Source organism: Rhinatrema bivittatum, chromosome 15 (genome assembly GCF_901001135.1).
Source record: "Rhinatrema bivittatum chromosome 15, aRhiBiv1.1, whole genome shotgun sequence".
NCBI lineage: Eukaryota > Metazoa > Chordata > Amphibia > Gymnophiona > Rhinatrematidae > Rhinatrema > Rhinatrema bivittatum.
The window spans coordinates 29,984,879-30,006,480 of NC_042629.1; the positions used below are offsets into that span (position 1 = coordinate 29,984,879).

At 42.5% G+C, this 21,602-nt stretch overlaps 1 protein-coding gene across 1 annotated transcript; it reads left to right on the top strand.

The window, feature by feature from the left end:
* The first annotated feature begins 1,326 nt into the window (after positions 1 to 1,326).
* TFF1 (trefoil factor 1) lies at positions 1,327 to 20,406 on the top strand. Its single transcript, XM_029578857.1, has 3 exons — positions 1,327 to 1,548; positions 15,862 to 16,008; positions 20,183 to 20,406. The coding sequence occupies exons 1-3, from the start codon at positions 1,467 to 1,469 to the stop codon at positions 20,194 to 20,196; spliced, it is 243 nt and encodes an 80-aa protein (XP_029434717.1). The 5' UTR covers positions 1,327 to 1,466; the 3' UTR covers positions 20,197 to 20,406.
* The last annotated feature ends 1,196 nt before the right edge of the window (positions 20,407 to 21,602 follow it).

The window sequence follows — 21,602 nt, forward strand, 5'->3', positions numbered from 1 at the left end:
GACATAAATCTACTTTAGAAATGGCAACATTTAGAAACCAGTAAGTGAACATTTCAACCTTTCAGGACATTCTCCGTCTGACCTTAAGGTTGCCATACTACTAAAATGGAACTTCAAAGGAACACTCCAGTGTGAAACTGCTGAATTGGAACTAAACAAAAAAACTTAACATCATCACCTTAGGTCTGAACACAGACAATAACTTCATGGACCTCTACAACCAACTATGAACTTAACTGTTCTCAGACCATTCTGCCTTTTCGCGCTTACCTCAGTTGTAAGAAGTCTGAACTATAATGCTATTATCACCTTGTTTCCACACCCTGCCTGCCTATTCAAAGCCTTCTCTTTGTTCCGTATCTCCACCCCCTATCCTCATATATTTTACCCACCTCTGTACTTCACTTCAAGCATCGAACGAAGCGGACTCTGCCTTCGAAAGCTCATGCCTCAATAAGTTGGTTAGTCTATAAGGTGCCACCCATCTCGTGCCATTTTTGCTACACCAGACTAACATGTTTATCCCTCTGAATATCTATTATATATCCTGCGTTAAAGTGGAAAGTAACATGTGACTGTGTTTTGTGATTATGCTGTTATGTTAACTGATTTTTCACCTATGTTATATTTTCATTGCATGCTCTGTATCTTCCTAGAGCTTTTTGTTTAGATAGATGGTTTATAAACTGAAATAATAAATAAATAAGCATGGGTTAGCATTTATTTATTTGTTTGTTTGTTTATTTAACATATTTCTAGGCAACTCTATCCAAAGCTCTATGCGGCTTTCAAAATTACATTCATAAAAGCAGCATATTATCAGACATGCAAAATTTTCAGTAGTTACAATACAAGATAACATATTACGGATAGGGGAATAACAGATTGACAAAGCATGGCTGACCATATACAGACCCTAAAAGCGACTTGTTTCCGGTTATACAGTTACCCAAAGGCCGAGCCAGGATTATGAGTCTCAGCTCTTCTCTCTTTTCACATTCTTCTCTTCTTTCTAATTACAATGAAACAGGAAGGCTGTATAGCAGATATCATATCTCTGGGCCTTGGCACAATAACGCCCATTGAGATATGGGAATTGGTAGAGTCAAGCCTGGGGACAAGGCACACACTGAGTTAACAGGCTGCAGATCAGAGAGTGACTCACCAGAATGATTACCTTCTCAAATGTGCCACCCAAAGCCCAGGACTTAAACAAAGATTAGGATCATTTTTCAGTTCCTCATCCCTCCTTATCAATGCCAGATTAGTCTTAGGTACAGTTTTAATCATAAGGAACTGGGAGGTGAGGCCCAGCCATGAGAGAGAGAGACCTCCTTTAGTAAATGTTATTAGAAAGTAATCCTGCAGCTTGACTGGGTGGATATGTATAAAATGATAAAGACCAAGGGAAACATTTCCAGTCTCTGCTCGGATTCCCCCAGAAGCGTGACGGCTGAGGACTTGCTATGGAGTGCAAGGTGCTTTGGGTTCTGGCCATCGCCCTGGTTCTGGGGCTCGGCAGCCCAGCTAAGGGACAGGCATCATTCAGTAAGTGCATGAATTTAAACGTTTACCGCGGGTGGGAAGTTTGGTCCATCTGATTCTAATGAGAGATGACTGGAAGCAGGGCCAAAGGCTGAGATTGGCTTTGCTTAAGAGAGTATTGGCTTACTGTTAATATTTAGAAACAAGATAAAAGTCAGTTAGGGGTTTCAGAAGGAATGTTTGGGTAAGCAAAATGTCTTAAAAACAAAAATGTATTCCCCTTAAATAGAGTGACCAGGGGGCAAGTTGAGCCAGTCCTAGTTTTATCCTTTTGAAGTCCTACTTTCCTTAAGGAATAACTTAGGGAAAACTTAGGGAAAAACCTGAACTGTATCTCCCAGCATATGCTGGTGCACAACCAGGACTGGCTTCGTTTGTCTCCCTAAACATGGAATGCTGTGGTTACTACAAAGGAACCCAGCAGGACATCTGCACTGAAGACGGTAGCAATGTACGTTCTGCTCTTAATCTAGACAAAACCTTAAAAAACAACTACCAATTGTCCCTCGTCAAGGGGAGCCTCACCTGTGCATAAGAACTATGAAAGACTGGTTTTATTTATATAATCCGAATCATTTTATAACAGCAGTCACTTCTGTAAGATCTCTGAAGAAGTGTGTTTATAAGCAGAATGGGGCACATTTTCACGTTTCCAAAGACAAGCAAATCTATGCTTCCAAAGGATTTTGTAATCCCCCTATTTACCAGCTTTTGTGTATTTCCTCCCCACCCTCCCTAGAGAGCATGCCCCTGTGTCAGGAAGCCTTTCTAAAGGCTAATCCTCAGTGACACATCGTGGACAGTAGAGGCTATCTTGGCAGTGACTGTCTTCATCCCTCCATCTCTGGAGCTTCGTTGCATCGCCTGCAAAGCTCGTGACCCCAGAGAACCCATCCAACAGGAAATGGATTTGGATTTTTTTTAATATAATTATTCATCTTTGCAATTCAGAGATCAGGTCGAGTTATAAATTCAGGTACAGTTGTTGGGCCCCTAAGCCTTGCTTCCTTGATTCTCATCCTGCTTCCCTACTAGTCTACTCCTTCATCAATCATATGAGCCGGACGGCTGCCAAGCACAATTGCATCCCTGGCAGCCGTTGTGGGGAGGGGTACCCATTTGATGACGCGGCCATCCCTACTGATGAGGCTGTAGGATGCCACTAATGATGGTGGCAGCTTGGCACCCTTCCTGGCATGGTGTCCCAGGTAGGCTCCTGTCTTGCTCACCCCTTGCAATGGCTCTGCATATTAGAATTGACACCTGAATGGGAAGCCTAGTTACAATGATGTGGCAGAGTAAATCTTAGTGCATCTAAATGTCGGACATGTTGAAAATGATCCTGTCCTGTGGAAAGCCACACTATTAGACCTTCCAATTTTTGTGATGCATATGTTTAACTCTGGTTAGATGCTTAACTTATGTCATTCTAAATTCATTACACATATAGTGGCTTTCTTTGTACATCTGTATTCCAATTCTGCATGTCTAAAAAAAATTATATTTTGGATTCTTAACCTACCTTTCCAAATAATGCTCAAGGCAGCTTAAATCATTATTAGCATTCATTTGCAATAAGTTCTGCCCCAAAGAGCTAAAAGAACATAAGAACATCAAATGTGCCATGTTGGGTCAGATCAAAGGTCCGTCGAGACTAACATCCTGTCTCCAATAGTGATTGATCTGGATCACTAGGAAGTACATTGCATTTCACGTTAGATTTAAATGTTGCCTTCTTCCAAAATTGCCCAGGAAGCTTACAAAATAACACCAAAACATATCCTTTAAATACAATACAATAATATATAAATACAAAAAAATAACTATCCCCTCTCCGTCCCTTATCTGACATTGGATCAGGAAAATCTACAAACACTCCTACCTAAAATACCTGACCCAGGAGCTCCCAAAGGGGCGACCCCTTTGGTATAACACTTCAGGCATGTCCTAACCCTGGTGGCAGGTTCTTTGACCCTGCTGGATGAGAATACAGCAGATCCCAAGGAGTAAATATGTTCCCTGTTACTCCCAGGGGTAAGTGGTGACGTTCCCAAGTCTGCCACACTAATAATTGTTTATGGACTTTTTCTCCAAGAACTTGTAGAAACTCCTTTAAACCCTGCTGTGCTAGATGCTTCAACTGCATCCTCTGGCAAGAAATTACAGAGCTTGGTTGCGTTTTGAGTGAAAAAATGCTCTTTCCAATTTGTTTTAAATCTTCTACCTATTAGCTTCATAGACTTTCCCATAGTGTTAGTACTATTTGAAAGGGTAAATAACCATCCCCTATTTACCTGTTTCCCCCTACTTATGATTTCATAAACTTCTGTCATATCCCCTCTCTGCATAAGAGCTCTGTTTAGCCTTTCTTCATAAGGGAACCATTCCATACCCTTTATCATTTTTTAGTGCCCTTCTCTGTACCTTTCTAGTTCCATTTTATCTTTTTTTGAGATAAGGCCACCAGAACTGCACACAATACTAAGGGTGTGGTCACACCATGAATCAATACAGAGGTGAAATGATATTGTCCTTTCTGAATCGTTCCTCACATTCTGTTTGCTTTTTTTTATCTCCACTGTACATTGAAGGGAGACAAGTGCATCTAAAATATCCAAACTCCAAACCCAAGATCCTTTTCCTTATACAGGACTCCCTTATACATCATGTACCTACAGCTGGGATTATTTTTCCCTAGCTGCATCACTTTGCACTTGCCCACATTAAATTTCATCTGTCGTTTAGATGCCCGGTCCCCCAGTCTGCAGGTTTCTTCTGCAGTCCCTCACAATCTACGCATGTTTCAACACTTTTGAATAATTTTGTGCCATCTGTAAATGTGATCACCTCATTCATTGCTCCCTTTTCCAGACCATTAGAGACCTTCATTTTCAGTTTGTTTTTTTTTTCCTGGAAATGTCTCAGTGCTTATTATAGTGAACAATAATGGCAGAATATCCGTGCATAAAATGGGCTCATTTTTATTTTTTATTGACATATTATATATGTAATTTTTCTTTCATAAGCCACTTTGAGCTATGAATAGGCAGCATAGAAATCCAATAAATAAATAAATCTAGTAAACCATGAACACTTTCAGGCAATAAGGAAGGAAGCAATTCCCCAAACTGGCCAGTGTCTAAGTGGCCATGTTTTATCACAACGCTGGAGTTGGCGATTTTTTTCTTATTTAATTCCATAACCTCAGCATTCACTATCAGTAGTCGATGGTCTGGCCAAGGAATGGAAAAAATTTGTATTGCAGGAGTCTCTGCTAAAAAGGTTGAATTACCAGAGTTTAGATATCATTTTATGGGTGGGTCCATAGACAAACCGATTCCAAACTAGGGCTGCCATTATGTCTAGAAATAGATCACAAACATTGGATAAAGCCAATATTAGCAAGTGGAAATCGAAATCATTCATGACTATTGTGAAATGCAGATCAATACAGGAACCGGACAATAGCTCAATTAATGGTGAAAAATTGTAGTTCAAGAGACCAGGAGGAGCATAGATCCAAGCAGATATTGAAACCTGATGATGTTACCTACAAAACCTTGAATGGAAACACAATATCAACTTGCATCTGGAATACCTTAAAATATTGTTTACACAATATTATTAACTCACCCTGCCCCATCAATTAGGGCGCAGTTGCGATATAATTGGATACCGAGGGCAACAATGCTGGTTTAAAACGACAATGTTGTAATTTGTGAGCTAGATCTCTGTTATAGGGATGTACATGCTGATGATAGGGTCTCATCCTAGATCCAGGCCTGACACTGGGGCTTGGCCTGGAGGCCTGGTCCTGATGCCTGGGCCTCAGCCTAGGGTCAAGCCCAGGCCCAAAGCCTAGGCCTTGGAGCAGCTCAAAGGTGTCCGACAGCCTCATCTTTTGTTCTTCAACTGATGCCTTCCTCTGGGGTCACCCCAGAGTTAATTAACTCCAGCACATTCACCCAAGGAGATGGTGCTATTTTGATGTACGGCTATGTACGGTAATGCTGTACATCAAAATGGCTCCGTCTGCTAGGGTGAATGTGCTGGAGTTAATTAACTCTGGCGTGACCCAAGCAGACTATGTCATATGCCAGAGCTGCTCTGAGGCCAGGGCTCCAGGCCTGGGCTTGACCCTATGCTGAGGCCCAGGACCTCACCTCTAGGACAGGCCCCAGCACCAGGATCTAGCCTCTGGGCCGGGACCGGGCCCCTCTGGGCCTGAGTCCAAATTGAGGTCCTGGAATCAGAATCCAGCCTCTGGGCTGGGTTGTGGTATTGGGTCTGGGCACGGGCTCCAGTCTAGACTGAGACCCAGTCATCGAGCTTGGGTCTGGGCCGAGGCTCCAGCATCAGGACCTGGTCTCTGGGCTGGGCCACAGTGTCAGCCTTGAGCCTGGGCTCTGGCTTAGGCCCAAGCATCAGGACCCAGTCTCCAGGCCTGAGTCCGGGCTGAGGCCTGACATCGGCACCTGGCGCAGAGACTGAGTTCTGACACATTGGCCTTGGCTTGGTTGAGGCTGCAACCGGTTGCCATGACCTCGACCTCAGCTTACTCAAGGCCGATGCCTCAACCTCGGCATAGGCTGAAGACTGGGCCCAGACCCAACATTGTGGCCCGGCCCAGAGCCTAGATCCTAATGCTGAGGACTCGACCTAAGCCCAGGTCCGACGCCTGAGGCTGAGGCTGAGGTTACGGTGACCTACTTTGGCCTCGGCCTATGCAAGGCCAAGGTTTGGCCTGGGAGTAGGCCAGGCAAGTGAGGGCCAGGGGAACCTGGCCCCAGCATTTTTTCCGGGTGGGTAGGAAGCCTAGGGAGGTCCCATTTTTGTTTCTTTGGCCTTTTTTTTTTTTAATGTTTGATTCATTTTTTTCACACTATTGAAATGAATCAAACATTCCACGAACCAAAATTCATGGGGAAAAAGCCTCCTGAAAACGAACCAAAAAACAAAAATGAAATTTTTTTCTCTGCACCTCCCTGCTCTCTAATGCATAAAAGTCTGATGCTCATCCTGTAGCAAATAAAAAATAACAAGGCCTTATTTGTTAATCAACTGTGCATTAACAAGCAGAAGGGAGAATGCAGAAAACATAGCTACAGCAGATAATGACTGAGTTATAATGGGGACCAAATTAACCTGGACTCTGCCTGCGCTAGGGCATTTGGCCCCATATTTCCCATTACCCCATACTACCGGATTGGAAAATGATAAATCATCATTAACCTTATCCATATCAAGGAGACAACTGCTAGAGACAGGGACGGCTCAGGACACACCTCTTAACGTGCCTGAAGACACACACCAAGGAGCACACAAACAAGCTCCCTTGTGGCGAACCTTTTTGCGCACGACAAAGTGCACGCAGTACATCTCGGCCACCCTTCGGTCTTTAGTAGTCTGTTTTTAGTACTAGTTACAGATTACTAGTATCAAGTCTGCAATTTCATATTTGAGTTTTTTCGGAACTCTGGGGTGAATACCATCCAGACTTGGTGACTTGGTACAATGATTTGCATAAGGTTTCTTTTGAAAAATCACTACAAAAAAATGTTATCAGTTTGGGTATCTCCCCAAAGTCCTTCTCAGTAAGGACCACAGTATTTTTGCCATTGCCTCTTTTACTCCCTTGGTCATCTAGTGGTCCTTCTGAATTCCCTCTCATGCATCTTGCTTCAAATGTACTTGAAAAAGTTATTATTTGCTTTTGCCTTTTTTGACAAGTTTCAAATTCTTGGCTTGCATTATTTAAGTTTCATATCTAACTGCCAATGCTTACGCTCTTTCCTATTTTCCTCATTTGGTTCTGCTTTCTATTTTTTGAAAGATGCCCTTTTGACTTTAATTGCCACTTTCACCTCAATATTCAAACATATGGAAGTCATTTAGTTATCCTTTGACCTTTTTTGATGTTTGAAATACATTTTATCTGTGTTCCCCATATGATATTTTTAATCAATGCTCGAATAAAACCAAACTTCGGAAGGAAAAATCTAAGAAATTAAAGACCTGGCTAATGCTTAATGTTGGAAAGTAAAAGGATCTTTTGAAATAGTGATGCTGAGATATTCTTATTTGGTATGTTATGGGTATTGCAGAAATTGGTTGTATTGTTTTGATGTTTTATTTGATTGTTGGTATAACAGGTATTATTAAACACCTCAAAGGTTTTCTTAGCCAAATATATGTAGGCCCCTTACTTCGAGGGTCTGTATTATGGGTCAGACTCTGCTATGGTACAGGTTCACCTTGCTTTAATTTTAATTTTTAAATGGTAAATCCTAGATTAAATTATATATCCTTTTTGTTGAAGTTTTTTTCTTTTATATTAAAATCAGTCATCAATTGTCTCGCAATCTCCAAAGGTAGTGTACCTTAATAATACCTGTTGTACCATTGATTTTGACGTTGTTGTTAGACACTACGGTACACTGGAATACGGTGGTTTTTTGGGTGAATAGGTTGTTATTTGATTGTTGAACATCGCCTTGGATGATTTATCTAAACTGATAAGGAGGTTTATTAATATGTATTTATTTATTAAATTTCTATACCGCTTAATAAAAAAAACCCATTTTTCCAAAGCAAATAATTTTTAAATAAATAAATAGAAATATATATAATACAAAAAAACAATGTCCACACATAATGCAAGCTTTTAACCTTTGTAATGCTTTTTAGTTTTTTTCTATTTTTTTTTATTTTTTTATCTTTATTTTTTAAGTTAAATGCTACTGCGGTCATTTTAGTTAATGTCCTCCCTCCATTAATTATATCAAATGTGATTACATTATAATCATCCCACCCACCATTACCCTTTTAACCAGGCCCTTCCTTATATTGATGGCTAGATCTAAAATAGCTCTCCCTCTTGTTCCAGGACCATTCTGCATTTAGCAGAGAAGCACTTTCTCCACTTTTATTTTATTTTTTTAATCTGCTGCTTGTAGGTTCATGACGTAGCCTCATGTCCTAGCCATGTTTGAAAGAGTAAATGACCATTCCCTATATACCTGCTCCATCCCACTCATGATTTCATAAACATAAGAGCATAAGAAATGCCGTGCATCAAGCCAGGCCAGTCTGAGCCACCTGGAAGTACCCGGCAAATCCCAGTTTCATGTTGCTCTCTACAAGAATTTAGAGGTGGAAAAATCAAGGTATCTGGCTAATAATTATTTTTGGATCTGTCCTCCAGAAACTTTTCCAAACTTGCTTTAACCTCAGTTATATTACTAGCTTTAACCATGTCCATAGCTTAATTATGCTTTGACTGAAAAATAAATTCTTAATTTGTATTAAATTTGCTGCCTGTTAGTTTCAGGGAGTGTCCCCAAGTTTTAGTTTTATTTGATAGTGGAAATAGCTGTTCCCTTTTAACCTTTTCCATATCAGATAAAATTTATAAACCTCTAGCTTATCCCCTCTAAGTTATCTCTTCTCCAAGCTGAAGATCCCTATCCTGTTCATTCGTTCTTCATATGGGAGCCACTCCATCCTCATAATCACTTTTGTTGCCCTTCTCTGTACTTTTTCTAGCTCTGCTGTATTCTTTTTCAGGGGTGGTGACCAGAATCACACACAGTAAAGGTGTGGCCTGCACCATGGATTGATACAGAGGCGTTATATTCCCAGTTTTGATTTCTATTTCTTTCCAAATAATTTCTAACAAGCTTTCTTGGCTGCTGCTGCACACTGAGCTTAAGATTGCAACACGTTGTCCATCCACAATGACTCAAGATTTTTTTCCTGGATGGTAACTCCTAATATGGAGCCTAGCATTGTGTATACATAGGAGTATTTCCCTGTGTGCATCACTTTACCCTTGTCCACCTTAAATTTAATTTTCAATACGGAACCTCTATCATATCCCTTCCTAGTCACCTCTTCTCCAGACTGAACAGCCCTAGACTGTTTTTAGACATTTTTTCATAAGGGAGCCATTCAATCACTTTTATCATTTTTGTTGCCCTTCTCTTTACATTTTCTAGTTCTGCTATATCTTTTTTGCGATGGGATGACGAGAACTGCACATAGTACTCAAGGTGCGGGCACACCATGGATCAATGCAGAAGCATCAGGATATTCCCTGTTTTATTTTCCATTTGACTGCTGCTACACACTGAACTGAGGATTTGAATGTATTATCCAGAATGACTCTAGGATCTTTTTCCTCCTAATATAGAATCCAATGTTGTGTACCTATATTCAGGATTATTTTTCTCTATTTGCATCATTTTGCGGTCTTGTAGCCGCATCCTGTCCCAGGGCCAGACAAGGTGTGGGGAGAACTGGAAATTAATGGAAGAACTGGGGAACAGGCCATAGGTGTGAGAGTAGAGGGAGAGAAACCAAGAAAAGGCTAAGGGGAAGGGGTGAAGGTAAGAAGGCTAGAATCCAGGAAGAGGCCATGGAGGAAGGTTAAAAAGATGAAGGCCCAGGAAGGGGCCATGTGTTTGGGGTAGGAGTGTGAGGACCTTGGAAGATATCATGGTGGGTAGGAGCAGGGATGTTCCGAGGCATTGGCACATCAATGTTTCTGTCTTTGTGCCAGTCCACCAGCCCTGTGCTTTCTATTTATTTATTTATTCATTCATTCATTCGTTCTTATTAACCGCTAATGCAGGAAATCCCTGGTTGGTACAGTGTACAAAACAAAAACTTAAAAATTACCTACACTGGGCCAGAGATTAGCAAATACTGCTTACAAATCTAACATTGAAAAAGCCAAGATTTCACCTTTTTCTGAAAAAGAAGGTAATTTGGCTCCATTCGCTACACCCTCGGTGCTGAAGTCAACAATTCAGGGTCTATGACAGAAAAAAGCCTCTCCCTATTTGTACTTCTTGATACATCCTTCACTGCTGGAACATTAAATAAAATCTCTGATGCTAAGCAGAAACATCTCCTTGGCCTATAAATCTCTACCTGCTGTTGAAAGTACTTTGGCCCCTGTCATTTAGTCACTTTATACATTAAGCTCATGATCTTAAACTGTACTCTTTGTTGAACTCGGAGCCAATGTAGCTGCCTTAATAAAGGAAATGCATCGACTCTGTGAGTTTAAACATAAATCAACCTTACCTTTAAAGGAGGTTAGATGAGTTGTCTCTGCCCTTAAAGTCACAGGGTTTGTTAGGGTTGCCAACTTAGAAGGAGATTTACTAAAAACTAAAAAGCAGGTCGTTAATACAAACAAAAACCACACTTTGAAATGTCTGTATGCCAATACTAGAAGTCTAAGAAGTAAGGTGGGAGAGTTAGAGTGTATAGCAGCAATTGATGAGATTGACATAATTGGCATCTCAGAGACCTGGTGGAAGGAGGCAAACCAATGGGACAGTGCTATATCAGGGTACAAATTATATCACAATGATAGGGAGGATCAACTTGGTGGTGGTGGGGAAGAGGGTGGAGGCACTTTATGTTCGGATTGGCATAGAGTCCAACAGGATAAAGATAGAAATCCCGTGTGTGTTGAGTAAGAGTATAGCAATAGGAGTATACTACTGTCCACCAGGCCAAAATGAGATGGATAGTGAAATGCTAACAGAAATCCGGGAAGCTAACCAATTTGTCTGTGCAGTAATAATGGGAGATTTCAATAACCACAATATTGACTGGGTAAATGTAACATCAGGACATGCAAAGGTAAAGTTCTTGGATGGAATAAATAACTGCTTCATGGAGCAATTGGTTCAGGAACTGACAAGAGAGGAAGCCATTTTTTATCTAATTCTTAGTGGAATGCATGATTTGGTGAAAGAGATAACGGTGGTGGGACCACTTGGCAATAGTGATTATAACATGATCAATATGAACTAATGACTGAAAGGAAACTACAGCTCTAACACTAAACTTTCAAAAGGAAAATTTTGATATAATGAAGAAAATAGTTAAAAAAACTGAAAGGTGCAGCTGCAAAGGTTAATAGTTACAAAAGATGTAGACATTGTTAAAAATTACCATCTTAAAAGCCCAGTCCAGACATATTGGATGCATTAAGAAAAGTCGAAGGAAGGCCAAACAATTACTAGCATGATTAAAAAGCGAAGTGAAAGAGACTATTTTTGCCAAAAAAAACTTCCTTCAACAACTGGAAGAAGCATCCATCTGAAGAAAATAGGAAAAAGCATAAACATTATCAAGTTAAATGTGAAACATTGACAAGACAGGCTAAGAGAGAATTTGAAATGAAATTGGTGGTAGAGGCAAAAATTCATAATAAAAACTTTAAACAATATATCTGAAGCAGGAAACCTGAATGGAAATCAGTTGGAGCATTAGGGGATAAAGGGATATTTAGGGAAGATAAGGATCGTGGAAAGACTAAATGAATTATTTGCTTCTGTGGTTACTAATGAGGAATTTGGGGAGATACCGGTTCAGGAGACAAATTTCAAGAATAATAATTCTGATGAATTGAACCAAATTGCGATGAACCTGGAAAATGTGGTAGGCCAGATTGACAAACTGAAGAGTAGCAAATCACCTGGACCAGATGGTATACACCCCAGGGTTCTGAAAGAACTAAAAAATGAAATTTCAGACCTATTAGTAAATATTTGTAACCTATCATTAAAATTGTCCATTGTACCTGAAGACTGGAAGGTGGCCAATGTAACCCTCATATTTAAAAAGGGCTCCAGGGTGGGAAACTATAGACTGGTGAGCTTGATTTCAGTGACCTGAAAAATAGTGGAAACTATTCTAAAGAAAAAAATCACAGAACATATAGATAAACATGGTTTAATGGAACATAGCCAGCATGGATTTACCCAAGGGAAGTCTTGCCTCACAATCTCCTACATTTTTTTGAAGGAATTAATAATCATGAGGTTAAAGGTGAACTGGTAGATGTGGTATATTTGGATTTTTAGAAGGTGTTTGATAAAGTCCCCAAGAGACGGCTTCTAAGAAAATTAAAAAGTCATGGGATAGGGGGAAATGTCCTTTCATAGATTGCAAACTGGTTAAAAGACAGGAAATAGAGAGTAGGATTAAATGTCAGTTTTCTCATTTCATAAAGGTAAACAGTGGAGTGCCTCAGGGATCTGTTCTTGGACCAGTGCTTTTCAATATATTTATAAATGATCTGGAAAAGGATACAAGTGAGGTGATCAAATCTGCAGATGACATAAAATTATTCAGAGTAATTAAATCACATGCGGACTGAGATAAATTGCAGGAGGACCCTGCGGGACTGGAAGATTGGGCGTCCAAATGGCAGATGAAATTTAATGTGGATAAGTGCAAGGTAATGCATATAGGGAAACATAACCCATGCCTTAGTTTCACGATGTTAGGTTCCATATTAGGAGCTATCACCCAGGAAAGAGATCTAGGCATCATAGTGAATACAATGAAATTGTCAGCTCACTATGCTGTGGCAGTCAAAAAAGCAAACAGAATGTTAGGAATTATTGGGAAGAATGGAGGATGTCATAATGCCTCTGTATCGCTCCATGGTGAGACCGACCTTGAATACTGTGTACAATTCTGGTCGCCACATCTAAAAAAAGATAGAGTTGCGATGGAGAAGGTACAGAGAAGGGGATGGAACAGCTCCCATATATGTGGAAAGACTAAAGAGGTTAGGGCTGTTCAGCTTGGAGAAGAGACGGCTGAGGGGGGATATGATAGAGGTGTTTAAAATCATGAGAGGACTAAAATGGGTAAATGTGAATCAGTTATTTACTCTTTTAGATAATATCAATTAGCACATTTAAAACAAATTGGAGAACATTCTTTTTTCACTCAACGCACAATTAAGCTCTCGAATTTGTAGCTGGATGATGCAGTTAAGGCAGTTAGTGCAGCTGGGTTTAAAAAAAGGTTTGGATAAGTTCTTGGAGGAGAAGTCCATAAACTGCTATTAATCAAATTGACTTAGGGAATAACCAGTGCTATTACTGGCATTAGTAGCATGGGATCTTCTTAGTGTTTGGGTGCTTGTTAGATACTTGTAACCTGAATTAGACACTGTTGGAAGCAGAATGCTGGGCTTGATGGACCCTCGGTCTGACTCAGTATGGCAACTTCTTATGTTTTTATGTTGTTAAGCTGTGATAGTTTATTGCGGGAGGGGTGAAATATTGCCGAGAGGGGGTGCCCCCACAAAATTTGGCCCCTCCCCAACAAATTAGCACCGCTGTACTGTGGCATGATTTTTTTAATCACAACAAAAAACACGCAACAAAAATCCAGCCATGGTACCTTCCCTTCTCACATTTCAATGGCCCTTACCCTCCATCACCTCTCCCTTCAAATTGCCATGATAGCCCCCACAGTCCCCACTCTATCGGAATCCCCCTTCCAAATGAAAAATACCCCTGGTAGGGCTCTGCTGGTCTGAAGGGGACTGGAACACCCCACCCTTCCCCCTAAGTCCAGGATCTTGCCAAATAGTCATCAATAGTTCGCTGGAGGGCCTATGGCTTGCTCTAGCACCAGGTCCAATCAGTGCTATTTTTCAAAATATCACCGACCAGACCTTGCCCCATCATGTGATAGACACACACAGGGTTTTTTATTTGGAAGGGGGCTTCTAATGGGGTGGGGAGTGGGAGTGGAAGTCTGGGTGGGCTATCATGGCACTTTGTGATTTGAAGGGGAGGGGCAGAAGGTAAAAGCTTTTTTTCATGGGGGCCCAGTACCACCTCATTAGGCAGTGGCAGGGGGGTGGGGAGTGCCAGCAGGGGTCGACGTTGATGCCTTTCAGGGGGTGTCTTGAGCACCTTGGCCCTTAAAATTTTCCAAGGGAGCATCAGGGTTCTGTGTTAGTGGCCCAATGCTCCCATGGGACATTTATCTACATCTCCCTCCATAGCAATAAAATAACGGGGCCGACTATTTTTTTTAAAGTAAGTCACGTTATTTTATTAGCATTGGATTGCCTATGCATAAGCTGCTTTGCACGCATTAGGAAATTTTATGCATGCAAATGCATGCAAAGCAGCTTACTTCCATAAGGGGAAGAAATCTTTGTTTATATCGCATGATAGTGCCACGATATGGCGATATTGCCTGGTAATTGGCATTTAACTCTTGTTAAATGCCTTTACTGCGCGATATCGACATATCACAGCTTATTGAATCCACCTCTTAGGTTGTAAAAGAAAATGGACAACACCTGTAGCTCAGCTTCTCCTCCCAGATTCTGGCAGAGCAAAAGCTCCTTTGCCATCACCGCTATCACCCCAGAAGTGGGCTTCTTCTCCCTTCCCAACCTAGGCTAAGCCTGGGCTCCTTCGCTACCCTCCTCCATGCTCAGACCTGCGATGCTGCTCACCTCAGCTTTCTCCCTAACTCTCCTCCATCAGTTGAGAAAGAGCAGTGCCAGCATGGGATTGAGCATAGGGCCTGTGTTTCCAGGATATACCGTACATTTGCTCACATACCTCCCAGAGGCTCAGCTGCACAAGGATGGAGGGGAAGCCAATGCAGGGCCTGTGAACATGTGTACACATTGGATCAAACACCCCATGCTCTCATGTTCTGGCACTGTTCTCTTCAGGCTGTTGGAGCAGCACCTGATGCCCGGCCAGCTATAGGTTGAGCTGACCAGGGATGAGGGAGGAGCGAGTGAGGTCAAGGAGGCACTGGTGGGAAGTGTCCACTCCTGAGGATGGATGGCAGCTGGCAGATTGGTAATACTTACATTGCTGGTTTTAAGGTCCTGCAGGCTGCTGGCCTCTCTTTAATAAAGCAGTCAGATCGGCAGAATACCAACTAGTTTTCAATCTTAGGGCTCAGAGGATAGCTCCGAATGGAAAAGAGCTTCTACTGCTGGCATTAGTGGCATGGAATCTATTTAATGTTTGGGCTCTTGTAGCCTGGATTGGCCACTGTTGTAAACAGGATGCTGGGCTTGATGGACCCTCAGTCGGATCCAGTATGGCAGCTTTTTTATGTTCTTATGTTTGGAGTGAACTCCCTTCCCCCAGAATGAGCCCTGGGGAACATCAACTTCAGTTTTCGCACAGGGCATCGGTTAGCCTAGAGCTGGCCCTATTACTAAGATAATTAACTTTTATTTAAAAGTGATTTTATCTTTTTAAGAGTATGAAACATTATTTTAGCACTAATTTTCTTGTAAGCTCTATAATCTGCCTGAATTTCTAAGTCGGCGTGGTTGACATGACTTCCCTTGCAATTTCAGTCTTCAGGTACTTATGACAACTTGCTTTGGGCTGTACAAGGAAAGGCAAGTGATCAAATTAACATAAATACATAAGAATCAGATACTAGAGATCCAGTTTGTAAGACTGGCCACAAGAGTCATAGATTACTTGCATTTGTTTCTGACAGGCGAAGCCCAGTGCCAAGTGCAGCCCAGCTCCAGGGTAAACTGTGGTACTCCAGGCATCTCTGCCGAGGCCTGCAACAATAAAGGATGCTGCTTCGACTCAGCTACAGCTGGAGTGGCCTGGTGCTACTATCCCCAGGCAGAAGAAGGTAATGTGTTCACTCTAAGAGCATCGTCACTTGTGCTAAACATTCTGACACATCTACAGCAGCGTTTCCCAAGCCTCCCCTGGAGGCACACCCAGCCTCACCCAGGTTTTCAGGATTGCCAGAAGGAATGTGCATGAGTTAGACTTGCATACCCTGGAGACCCGGTGCATGCAAATCTATTTCATGCGTCCTCATTATGGATATCCTGGAAACCAGACTGGTTAGGTGTGCTTCCAGGAGAGGGTTGGGAAACGCTGATCTAGAGAGCTAAATCTGAACTCCCATTCATTGTTCTACAATAGTTTTTGTTTAGTTACTGGGCTCTGGCAGAGGGAAATGGGTGGGCATCACAGGGAGACTAATTTTCAAAGGCATTTCCATGGGGAAAGCTATGAGGCCCATAGTCAGCTTCTGTGCAGCTGTGCTACCAAGCTGATTATACATAACTGGCTAACTAGCAGGTATATTCAGTGGTGCAGTCGGGCCGCTGAATATACCCAGCTGTCTTACAGTTAAAGCCTTATGGCCCAACCAGAGTTAGCTGCAGAAGGTAACTGACTAACTCTGAATATCTGAGTTAGCCGATTAACTTATACAGCTAACTCTGCTCCATCCCAGAACGCCGGCTAGAATTTATCTGGATAAGGGCTGAATATAGTCGGGTAAACCATTTAGACGGATAGGAATAGATTTTAAAAGAAGCGCGCGAACACATGGACGCGCCAATTTTATAACATGCGCGCGACTGTACATCTCCCACTACAAAGTTTACCAAATACTGCTGTAACTTTCAATGCACCGACTTACGCAGACTATTACCCTCACAAAATGCAGCATGCACATGGCGCATAGCAACATCCCTCATGTTAATTGGCTCAAAGTCAAAAGGCCTGTTAGCATGGGGGATTTCATTCCCCTCCCCCCATTTCTCCCATCAAGATCAGCCCAACCTTATCAACAATCAAGGCCCAACCTACATCAAGTGGCAGGGGTAAGGCTAACTTAACCGGGAAGGTTAGCCTTGATCAGGGGGTGCGCTTGCAGCTTGATGGGGGAATGTCAGGCCATGTCCAGGGGAGGGTCATGGCTTCATGGGAGTGGGTGCATGGGTCAGGCTGTTAGTATGGGGAACGACACAATGTAGCTATCCAGGGTTAGGATTTGTGTGCAATTTAACATCTGCTCCAAGGCAGCTATTAAATTTTAAACCTTTGTGGGCATGTGCAAAATAGAATATGGAGCTCATACCATATTATGTCATCCTTGCCTCCTAAAACAATTTGCATACCAAATTTCCTCATTTAAATGTGCTAGGCTCCAAAATTCCCTTCCCCATCTTTACCCTGCCTCGAGGCCTCTCATTTTCTGAGTAGTTGGGAGAAGGAGCATTTTCACTTCGCAGAATCTCACTGCCTAAATCCCTAGTTGTGTGGCTTAGATTCTGCTGAAAATCCACCTGTAAGTCACTGGTGCATTGCATGCTAATGTGAACGCTGTAATCAGCAAGTTGGTGAGCAGACAAGTTATCCAGCTAAAGATAGCCAGAAAACCTGTCCTGGATATTCAGTAGAGTAAATGTCCTGCTGAACATACTTGCCTATGCCTAAAGTTGTCCAGCTACATATAGGCCAGTTAGGCCTAAAGTTATCCTGCCTTGTGTGACCGGAAAACTAACTGCGTAACTGGATGTTTTCTGAAGATGCCCAGTTAAGTAGCACTCTTTTGATGAAAAAACAAACAAAAAACAACTTCCTGGTCCAGTTTTCACCTCCCTCCCACCACAAAAGTCCAAACTCTCTGCTGGCCAGGAACTCCTCAAACCCCTCCGTATTTAAGCAATAATGAAAATTTTGACGCTAGCCCTCCAGGAATCCACCCTCCCTTCCTGGTAAATACTAAAAAAACAAATACTTCCTCTTCTCAAGCCTGCACATTCCCTTCACACTGCACCCTCCCCCTCGAAGTCCTTCCACTGCCCTCACTGCCTGATTTGTGCCCCCATCCCAGGTGCTTCCAGCGTTGCGCTACTAATGGTGCTGGAACGTGACACTTCCAGGTCTATGACCGGGACAATGCTGGAAGCGTCCTGCAGTCCCCAGCTCTTAAAATGGGGATATGACTTAGATACTGGGTGGGTGGGGAGGTCTTCAGGGGGAGAGTGGCGGCACGGAGGGATGAGGGGCCAGGACTGGAGTGCTGGTGTCATTAACACTTACATTTGGAGGGGTTTTGGTGGGCAGGGATCCTGGCCAGCAGGAGGTTACGTTTGTATATGGGGGGGAATCAGATTGTAAGGCCCACAATTAATGTTTTTTTTCTTTTCAGCAAAGGAATGCTACGTAACTGGATTCTTTTTGAAGATATCTGATTAAGCAGAGAGTTATCCATCCAAACAAAGCTGGATAACTTTAGGCTTACTCTGAAGCACCCCTTAAGTTATCCAGCTAACTTACGGGGCTATTTACTGAAGGCCCTTTTCGCTAATTCGAGTCGGGGCGGCGAGGGGAGGAGTCGGGGCGGCAAGGGAGTGGACTTGGTGGTGTCTTAGCTGGCGGCGATAAGGTTAGTAACGTCGCCGGTAGCTATTCGGTGCGAAGGCCGGCAGCGAAGACACCGCGGTAGTGCGAAGGCTGCCGGCTTTCGCAGGCCCGCCCCCGTTTTCGCTGGATTCATCATTCAGTGATGAAAGATGAATCCAGGCCTTAGCCGGATAGTTTCTGAAATTTGGCTACGTTACCTGGATAACTTAGGAACCGAGTAGCTGGATAACGACTTATCCAGCTAAAATCTAGCTGGATAATTAGCTCAATGTTGCAAAATGTGCCATTAAAATGGATAACTTGTGAGTTATCTGTCTAAATGGCTTTAAATATTGACCTCTACTTGCATTGACCCCCTTACCCTACCTTCTGACTGACCATCTCTTCCTCATTCTAACCTCAGCTCTGATACTCAGTCTTTCTGGGACTTTGGTCCAGTGCAATCTACAATGGTTTCTGTAAAGATGCTACAGGGCTTTTGTGTTTGAAATCGCACAAATCCCTTCTTCAGATGTGCGACCTTACAGAAAAATCAATGTTCTGCAGCCACTTCTGCGGTTCATGAGCTGCATGTGCCTGTCTGATACCCAAATTTTATAATAATTTTCAAAGACGAAAGAGAAAAAGGGGCATCGGGGATACATTTTCAGCTTGGCTGGGAGCTTCTAAGATCATCACCTAAAACCTAGCATATCTTCAGCATACTTTGTTGCAAGAGTTTTTGGCTGAAACATTTGCCTACATCTAGATAATCAAAATGTGTCCAGTTAAGCTTCACTGTTGGTGCTGAAAATCAGTGCTAACCCGCTAAGCTGTAAGCCCTTCCCTGGATCCACCCATTCCTTTCACTGGATACATTCAATCCCCTTGTACATTTTGGATGCTAAATTGATATGTTTAGTGGCAGAGAGTTAGCCTTCTATTGTAAGACCTTTGACAAGTCACCCCACACCATTATTATTTTCTAAGTACAATGAAGTTAATTGATACATATGGATCCAAGCTCACACAGAGAGGGGCAGAGCTGGGGATTAGAAGTGAGGCAAGGTGGGGGAGGGGGGAGGTGGGTCTGGAAGGGAGATAAAGTGATGCATCCAGGCTCACACAGGGTCACTGATAAAACTGGGATTTGTGACTTGTATTCCTTGATCACCCTCAGCAGTAGCACAATCCCTCCTCATCTAATACTGTGCATGTCGAGGGCGATATTATTCAGTACCACGTGGCCGGATAAGTTAGGACTTATCTGGCTAAGTAGCAGCAACTGAATACTCAGCCCCACTCAGCCCCACTAAAATTGCTAGATAACTAGTTATCCAGTTAAGCTGTTAGCATTTCAGGGAGAAGCTGACTTGGCCGGATAAGTTGGATGTTCAGAATTAGATAACTTATTTGGCTAAGTCTGGTCAACACGTAGGGCTGTCCTAAGACTAGCCGGATAAACTCATCCTGCTAACTTTAAGACAGTAGGATATATTTAGCGACGTGGCTGCACAGTGGCTCAATATCTATCTCAGCATGGTTTGGAATTTTAAAAAAGCCACTTGTCTACTGCTCAGAATGACAGAGGACCTTTTCCTTTGAAAGTGCTCCACATAATATAATTACTTGATTCTGGTGTTTTTGTTTTTCAGAATGCGTCTTGTAATATATGTGCATCCTCGCATCCTTCCTCTGCCCCTGGACCAACCTCGTGTCCCTCACCTCCTGCTATGTGCTCTGGAATACATGGATCGTTGGATTCCTTCCATTTGGATATCTTCCCCCACCTAATAAATGATCCCTATGTCTCTGTTATAATTTCTCATCCTTTTCTACAGGTCATTTGATTACAATAAAAAGCAAAAAGGACACTACAGACTTGCTTCCAATGTTGTAATCTCCTTAAAACTTTAGATTTGATTTAATAATTCATTGCTTTCTCTCTAATTTCTAGGGATCTGCAGGGAAAAAAAATTCTCAGTTTGTTTTTTCTTTTTGGGGTTTTATTCCCCTCCAGTTATCATTTTGTTTAATGTTTTTTTGTTTCTGTAGTTTACAGAAATGAAATAAACATTAAAATAAAAAACACAAAAACAAAACAAAAAAAGGAAATGAAGCCTCTGCAGGCCCCTTTGTGCCCCGTCTCTCCCTAAAAATTGCTGGGGACAGAAACCTCCCCAGCCCCCCACTTACCTTATACGTGGCAGGTGAGGTCATCGTGGCCAGCTTGAGGCCTAAGCCCACGACTGGTGTCAGAGGTCAGATCTTGTTGCTGGAGTCTCAGCCTAGGCCCAGGCTAATGTCTTGGGCCTAGGCTGGGGCTCAGCCTGAAGGTCAGGTCACGCCGCTGGGGCCTTGGCCTCAGCTTAGATCCAGGCCTGTAAGTTGGGGATCGGGCCTCCAGACATCTTCTTTGTTCAAAGTTCTCTTCAAAAGATCACCTTCCACTTAGAGGATGGGCCAAAGTGAAGGCCTCTCCAGCACCTTCCTCCTGAGCAAGTGTTGGGCCTGGACCTAGGCCGAGGCTGAGGACTCAGCATTGGGACCCAGCTTCCAGGCTGAGCCCTGGCATTGGGTCTGAGTGTGGGCCAGGGGCCCAACAAGGCCTGACACCCAAGGGGTTTCCCTTTTTTTTTTTTTCAAAATGCAACAAAAAATACAGCAATGAAATCTCACTATTTTTCTATCGTTTCATTATGAAAATATTATAAAATGAAATAGGAAAGGTTTCACTGCTCTCATAAGTAAAAAACCCCCAAAAATTTCAGTTTTAAAATTATGACTATATTTTGCTAGACTGATTAAAGTTCAACACACAAATCTAAAGTGTAATGTCCATCTTAAAATATGTAATACGGGTAGCCAGGATATACACTTCCCTCCGCATCCACCCTTTTACAAAGAACCATACAATAAATACACAGACAACAGAGTGAAATCAAAAAGGCCCCAGGTTTATTACCATGAACAACCAGGTGCCCGAGCCCACCAGAGCCAAACTTAAGGAATTCCCACTGAACATCACCACCAGCCAGGAAGATGATCATCACCAGGCCACCCAGCCTGCAGGTT